At 38.5% G+C, this 8,034-nt stretch overlaps 1 protein-coding gene across 4 annotated transcripts in view; it reads right to left on the bottom strand.

Annotated features, from left to right (window-relative positions):
- Positions 1 to 446: 446 nt before the first annotated feature.
- Positions 447 to 8,034, bottom strand: part of Nln (neurolysin) — an 83,442-nt gene continuing 75,854 nt past the window's right edge. For all 4 annotated transcript variants that reach the window (XM_019209462.2, XM_019209461.2, XM_033761160.1 and 1 more), the window contains one exon: positions 447 to 1,246. In XM_019209462.2, coding sequence (XP_019065007.1) covers positions 1,112 to 1,246 — 135 coding nt within the window. In that variant the 3' untranslated portion in view covers positions 447 to 1,111. The remainder of the gene's footprint in view (positions 1,247 to 8,034) is intronic.

Genomic DNA, 8,034 nt, shown 5'->3' with positions numbered 1-8,034 from the left:
TCCTGAGTACTAGGCTTTACAGGCGTGTGTCACAATGCCTGGCTCCTCTTTTGGAATTTCTGAACTCTTTATATAAACATTCCACATTAGCATCAGCTCTCTTCCTACATCACTCTAATAAGTATCCACCTATTATTGTGGGAGCTGTGGATAGTAAAGGAGGCAGTCATTACTCCTTATTACAAAAGAGAATCTAAAAAGACATTTTACTTTAGTGTTCTAATTGGCAGCTATACCAGATTGACAATCTTGTATGCTGAAGTGGAATTGAGTCTGAAACACAAATCCTTTCATACAAGATAAAAAAGACTTGCAATATACATTAGGCTAGTTCAGTTAAAACAAAAACAAAATAGGGGCTGGGGATTTAGTTCAGTGGTTTCACCACCTGTCTCGCAAGCACAAGGACCCGAGTTTGATCCCCAGGACCAAAAACCCCAAACAAAATAAAACTTTGGTACAGTGTAACTGAACTTCAAGGGGAAAAAAAAACCAAAACAAGACACCAAACTCAAAAAGAGGAATATAACTCAAGTGCGGCTGAAAGCTGGGAATCACGAGGCCCAGTATATGAAGGGAAACATATTACCAAGGCACATGCTTCTGGCCTTGAGGTATGCAGGTGAAAGAGAGGTCACACCCTATTGCAGGATGGAGGATCACAGTTGACACAGGGCTCCAAGAAAATATTTACCAGAGGAATGTGATAACTCATTTATCGATCCAAAAATCCCAAGTACAAAACTTCAAGATATAAGAAGGATCAAATTATATCATGTATGTGATTCAATTTAAAAATTCTTAGCCCTTTTACATTATATTATCTAGAGTATAATAGTAAAAATCAAATTACATTCATATGAAACTTTTTTCAAAAGAAATCAAATGCATTTTTATGAAATTTTATAGTACAGTTATTTTCCATTGGGTCTTAGGTCACAGTATTTATAATTCCATTTACATCTATATAATTTTTTAAAGTGAAAAACACACGGCAGTCAATAGAAATCTAAGTTTTCATATGCAAAAAATTCCCTTCAGTTTCCAGGCCAGTAACATATGGTGAGGTCGACTTGTCCTCCAGACATGGACGGCTACCAGAGATTCCAGCTTACGGAGCATGCAGGCCTCGACTCATTAGGAACGCTTTTTGGTTTGGCTCACGTTTCAAGAAATTCTGGAGCATTTCCATGCCGTCCAGAGATCCCCCAGGTTTCAGGATCAGGTTTCTGTATTTCATTCCAACCTAACAAAATAAAACATCATGCCTAATAATTCATGGTCACAGCAGTTCTCCAAATCTCTAGACACAAAAAGCAAAGGGGGCAGGAGTGAAGAAAAAGGAACTTCAGCTTTCCTCATCTAGATGTTCTGTTCTGCCAGTACTATAGCTCTTTACTATTTATTTATTTAGGTAGCTAAGAGATTTGGAGCTTAAACCTAAAGGCTGTTATTTATTACTGCCTTGTTTTGTCTTCTATGTTCAGTAGCAAGCTGATAACACAGGCAAACAGATAAGCAAAACATAGCCAAATGGAATACATAACATGTTCCTATTTGTTATTCCACCTCAAATACAGTTTCTTTCTTCTTCTTTTTGTTTTTGTTTTTTTGAGATAGAGTCCTACTATGTAGCCCAGGCTGGCCTTGAACTTGTGATGAATCTCCTGCGTCAGCCTCCTGAGTGCTGGGATTACAAGCATGTGCCACCACACCCAGCCCTCAAATACATTTTCAAAAGCGTTAGCAGAACAATTGTTCTAAGAGGTTCCAAACAGTGATTCTGTGTACCTAGAAAATAGCAGCATAGCTATTCTCAAATGGCTTTAGCTGTTTAAATGAAGGCCACATTTAAAAAACCAAAACTAAGCAACCATTCTTCTCCTTATGGGTGGAGGTAGAAAGAACAGCAATAGCCCCAAGCTGAGGCATTTCTGTGGGGTCAGTGCTAGAAATGAGGACCTTGGCAATGTTGTCTTTGGGGATGAAGTCTGGAATTTCAAAACAAAGTTTCTCTGCCTTTGCTTATATAAACATATGATCAGATAAAGCAAAATAAAACAGTTGTTACTTGGTACCAGCATTATTCCATATTTCCACTTCCCTTTCCTTGCCTTTTAGGGAAGCAAGACAAGTCAATCAAACATTATTTCAAATAAAATAAATAGTTCCGAGTACCACTTAAGTGTATGTCCATTGTATCTTTTGACCAACAGGACCAATCATCTTTTTGAGTACATCAAGAGCTAGAGAATTGCCAGAAACTGACATAATCTAACTTTTAATTTATAACAAGATTCTTCTTGGTGCAACCATTAGAGATAAATGCAAAGTGTTAAGGCAAATAAAACATAAATTAAACCCACCAAATTACATATAAAATTATTTAATACTCCACAGAGTCATAAAATCAAAACCTCTGGAGTTGCCTCTTGGTTATAAATGGAAATCATTTACAGTTAACATTTAATTTATAGTCTGGACACTGGTCAGAAGTAAACAATCAAACAGAAGTTATCTTTCCATAAACTTTAGGGTGGCACTGTCCAATAGAAATATAGTATGAAGTCAGCATGGTGGTGCATGCCTGTAATCCTAGCATGCTGGAAGGCTGAGGCAGGAAGATAACAAGTTTAAGCCCTGTCTAGGCAACTCAGCAACTCGGTAAGACCCTGTCTCAAAAGAGGCTGGGGATGCAGCCACGTGCAAAGGGTTCAATCCCTAGTACTGCTATGAAAAAAAAAAAAAGAGGTATGTATACAACCTTACATTTTCTACTAGCCACATTTTAAAAAGTTAAAAATCAAATAAATGAAATTAACTTTTTTTTTTTTTTTCTGATACCAGAGATTGAACTCGGGACCTCCCACTTGCGAGGCCCTGAAATTAACTTTTTAATTTTACTTTTGGCCATACTGGGGATTGAACCCAGGCCCTTCCTATTGAGCTACATCCCCAGGCCTCTTCTTTAAAAAATTTTGAGATAGGCTCTTGCTAAATTGCTTAGTTATGGCTGGGCTTGAATATGTGATACTCCTGCCTCAGCTTCCGTGGGGTGTTGGAAATTTATTTTTAGTTTTATTTTATTAGGACACACTTATGATACATAGTGATCACATTCACCTTGGGGCCTTGATATATATACATACTACATTTTGATTTTTTTTACTTTCCCTATCCTCCTTGCCTTCCCAATTAAAAACAAATTATTTATTTATTTTATTTATTTTTGAGTCAGGGTCTTGCTGTTAGTTCAGGCTGGGTTTGAACTCATGACAGTCCTCCTACCTCAGCCTCCCAAGTGCTGGGATTACAGGCATGCAACCACCACACCCAGTGATAAGAAAAGTTCCAAATTTTGATATATTTTATTTAAATCTCAGTAAAAACCAGATTGGGTGTTACATGCCTGTAGTCCCATCACCTTGGTAGTGTGATGTGGGAGAATCACTTAGGCCCACAAATTTGAGGCCAGCCTGGGCCAACAGAGGAAACCCCATCCCCATCAATCAATAAGCCAACCAACCAACCAACCATGGTATCTACAATGTTATCATTTCAATGTGTTCTCCAGTTGCACCAGCCTCATTTCAAGTGTTCAGTGACCACGTGTGACTACCATATCGGATGGGTCTAGGACAGTGACAGGGAACCTTTTGGAGACCGAGTGCCCAAACTGCAACCCAAAACCCACTTATTTATCGGAGTGCCAATTCTGTGATTAAACCTGAATTCTGAGATTTTAGTTCAGAAAAGTGTCATCATCTGATGCTTGGCTGCTGGGGCAACTTGACTCATGTGCCAACAGAGAGGGCTCTGTGTGTCTGCTATGGCACATGTGCCATAGGTTCACCACCACTGATCTAGGGTCTGGAGCTAAAGATCTCTAGGAGCACTTCTAAATGTTCTAGTAGGACATGGAAAAGGCACACTGTAATCTTGTTGCCTAATCTGTAAATTCTAGACAGATTTTCTTAAAAACAAGATCTGTAATCACTGACACTGAACCTCTTAAAAAACTCTGGTGATGAGGATCTGGAGCTAAATTAGCTTTAGGAAAAACACAACAAACATACCTGCCCACACAGAGTGTCATTTCTTATATACTCTGCAGCATTATTTCTGTTCTTACACGAACTTAGAATCTAAAATATAAGTATGACTACTCATGTCATAGAAGAAGTATATCAGAGCTCATAAGTCCAACCTTTCCCTATCTTTCATGCTCAATGTGTCTAAATTTGACTGGCATCTTAAATTGGTGGATGGAGGAAGAAAACACTGGGTTCTCCGGTGCAGCAGTATAGGAGGAACACAGAGAATGTGAGTTAATTACAAAAATATTTTAAGTTGTTTATTAAGGAAAACTTAGAATATGTATTAGCAATAGAGGCAATGAACCTTCATGTACCTATTAACCAAGCTTAATAATTATTTACTGGCAGAAATTCTTCCTTTATTTATTAAATGATATATTTTCACAAATATGTGAACTGCAATGAAAAGCTGAATAAAAGATTCAAAAAATCACTCCAAATGTTAACATCAAACAATCTCATCTCAGGTGAAAAACTGTAATTTTAGGGGATAAAGATAAGCAAGCATTTGAAGATTTATGTGGTCCTGTACAGTGACAGCTCATGACTCCTCTGCACGGCATAGTTCTTTCAGAGCAGGGCACTGTTTAGTCTCATATTATGTGGCTCAGTACAGCTCAAGTCTTCTGCTTATGGCTCCAAACGAGCTGATTCAATTTCCTGAATTACAGAGCAACAGTCTTTTAATAGTTTCATTTCCTTTGCAATGAAGTTCTGAGAAGACTCTGTGAGCCATTTTGTTAATAGAATGTTGCTCTTGCTAAGGAAAAAAGTAATTAAGTGAATTTTTGTGTTTTAGAAGGGTACCAGCTTCTGTGGGTGGGAGAAAAGTCTGGGAGACATCTGCCACAGGTGGAAGGAGTCTTTGCCATAAGTCATTCAACTTTGTTTACATAATAAAGAAAGTTTAACAGGGAGGAAAGCAGGAAGACAAGCCCTAAGACAATAACATTTTCTGATCACTAACATCCTTTGGAGGATGTGCACATATTAACAACTGCTGTAAGTCCTCCCACGAAGGATCTCCAATACTGATGATTTCTACAGCAAGACCAGGAGCTCTGGAGTCAGGACCAGGTTTGAATCTTTCCTTGACCTCAGCTATGTGATCTTGCACCTACGTCTCCTTATTTGTAAAATGGAAATAAGGCTTACATCATTGTTCTGGGCATGTAGGCTATTTCAGTCCTTTGCCCACTGTCTAGTATAATACCTGGCATATAGTGGTATTCAATAAATCTTTCCCTCTGCAGTACTCAAGATTGAATCTAGGACTTTCACACCAAGCTACACTTCTAGACCTTTTTCTTTCAAAAAAGATCTCACCATGTCATTCATTAAGTTGCTCTGACTGGGCCTGAATTTGTAATTCTCCTGCCCCAGTCTGCCCAAGTTCTGGGATTACAGGTGTGAGCTATCATGCTCAGCTGATATTCAATAAATCTTATCCCTCTTTTCTTTTCCTTTCCTTGCACACTGCCCCCAAATGCAGTTAGTTACTCACATATAGTTCAGGGAAATATATGTATTCCTGGCTTAATGTTTTCCTTAAAATTACTTTCTTCCCTTAGAGAAAAGCAGAAGAGACTAAGTCCACGATTAGTAAGAAACAGAATGTATAATTCAGTGAGAATATTAAGTAGAAGAGACAAGGCACTCATTTTATCTAAGAACATGAATATTTTGAGGTAGTGTTTTCATAGCAGTCATAATTATCCAAATTAAGGATACTCAGGATCTATTAGTAATGAAAACATAAATGGGAAACAGATTGGGTTTCCTGTTACATGTGGCATCTCTGAGGCAGCAAATGTGAGCTTCCACTGCCTCTCAAACCCTGACACTGCGGAGCAGAGCCAGCCCTGTCTGGTTAACACTGAGTAGCAGGCAATGGGGCAGGGAGCAATGGCCAAGGACAGGCACCTAACAGGCTCTCACCAGGCTGCTTTAGAACTGGACTTTGAAACCTTTTCTTCCAAGCCAGTAACTTCCTTCCCACAACACACCCTTTGTTTTCTATGAGGGTGGAGATAGCGTGGGTGGGAAAAAAATATCTTTGACAATAATACAGGAGGGAGAAAAGGAAGGGTTGGTGCAGGTAGTCAAGGAGATGGAAACAAGAAGAGCAGTAGAATTACTGTCTGATTGGAAGAGGTCCCTGGAAACCTTGAATAGAATTCCAACTTGTGAAGATAGCAGGATAAACCTTTACTTGTGGGGAGAGAGGAGATGAGAAAAGTACTCTGCATAGGAACGTGTTAGGGGGATAGATCCACTGTGAAAGCCCTGGGGAAACAAAGGTGAAAAAAATAGTTCTCTTTATAAAGATCTTATGACCTAGAGGAGGAGATAAAGAAGTAAGTAATTGGGCTGGGGATTTAGCTCAGTGGTTTTGCTGCCTGCCTTGCAAGCACAAGGTCCCAAGTTCAATCCCCAGTACAAAAAAAAAAAAACAACAAAAAAATCAAAACAAAACTAAAAAGGTAGAGTATTAGAGATCTAAGAGGAACACAAAGAAGGGCTGGAGGAACACAAAAGGAGAAAAAGTAGCTTCTACTTGGTTCAGATTCAAGATTTAGAAGGTCTGGCTTTGCAAATATTCATTCAGGAAAAATCAATCTCATCTCCTTGCATTGTTCATTAAATCAGGCAAAACATCCCAGGCTGTCAGAAAAGGTGGAGCTACCAAAGCAATCAGTTGATGAGTGGTAGATCAGGAGAGCAGAAGTGGAGATGAGAAATGGATCTATTTGTCAGGACCTTCAAGAGAGAAAACTCCTCATTTCCTCCTAGTGACACATAGTGATTTGGTCTATGATTCTGTTTGAAGAGTACTGGTGTGCTTGATTCACATGCTCTTAGAATAGATTCTCAGTCAGGCAATTTAATAATTCCTCATATATCTGTGTATGTTAGTGCATGCAAGATCAAGCTACCTACTTAGGGGATGACAGACTGAAAAACCTAACTATCTTGGCTTTCTTGCTCTTTCTTTCTGAAGTGATACTTGCTTGTATTTCTTCACTGATGGAGGAAACAAAGGTTAGCAATTTCTCTAAATGCAAAAGAAGAGCAAGATAATTTAACTTAACAATATAATTGCCACTGAATCCACAATGTCTATTATCTCTTAGGAAATTTTCCCACAATGAAGCTACCTTATAAAAAGAAATGGCCCTAGTTAAATACTCCCAGTTTTTCAACCCTATGATTACCTGCTGGATTTTGAAATTACATTTGGTGACCTTAAAGAAATCCTTAAAAAGTTCCTAGGGCTTGCTGGAAAAGCGTTCATCTCAAGTAGTTCTTCCATAGTTAAGAGAAGTAAGTTATGTTTGACAATGAGACAACTTCTCCATGTTTTGCTAAAAACAAAGACTTTAGGTAACATTTAATAAACTAAACAGTTAAAATATCTATTTACTATGAATAATAATGTAAAACTGATACATAAAAACACAGGTAGCATACTTTTAGGCTACATTTCTGCTTGCTACAATCTGATCTGGTTCTCAGAGCAGACCCTGGGCTTTGTAGGATGGCAAAAGGTTCTAAGCGAAGGCCTGGAGATGTGCTTCTGTGTTGCAAGACCAACAATGTTCATAAAATATAATCTCCCAGCCTGCAGCCTCTGGTGTTGGGACAAACAGTAGCAGATGCTGCCATCTGAAGGGCCATCCTACTCTTTTCTCAAAATGACGTGAACACACATTAGGGAGGGTGAGGCCCTGAGACAACCAAGTCTGCATGATATGTTGTGACTGTTCTGATTCCCATGACTTCAGATCAAACTGAGTATTGATTACTTTATAACATAAAAATTGTTATTGTTGCTGGGTATCTTTCCAAAAGAATTAAAAGAATCACATCACAGTGATATATGCACACCTATCTTTATAGCGGCACAGTTTGTAATAGCTAAAACTTGGAAACAGCC

The sequence above is a fragment of the Fukomys damarensis genome, unplaced genomic scaffold, assembly GCF_012274545.1.
Source record: "Fukomys damarensis isolate Sample0158 unplaced genomic scaffold, DMR_v1.0_HiC HiC_scaffold_1, whole genome shotgun sequence".
Classification (NCBI taxonomy): Eukaryota; Metazoa; Chordata; class Mammalia; order Rodentia; family Bathyergidae; genus Fukomys; species Fukomys damarensis.
This window is presented reverse-complemented; position numbering and strand designations above follow the sequence as displayed.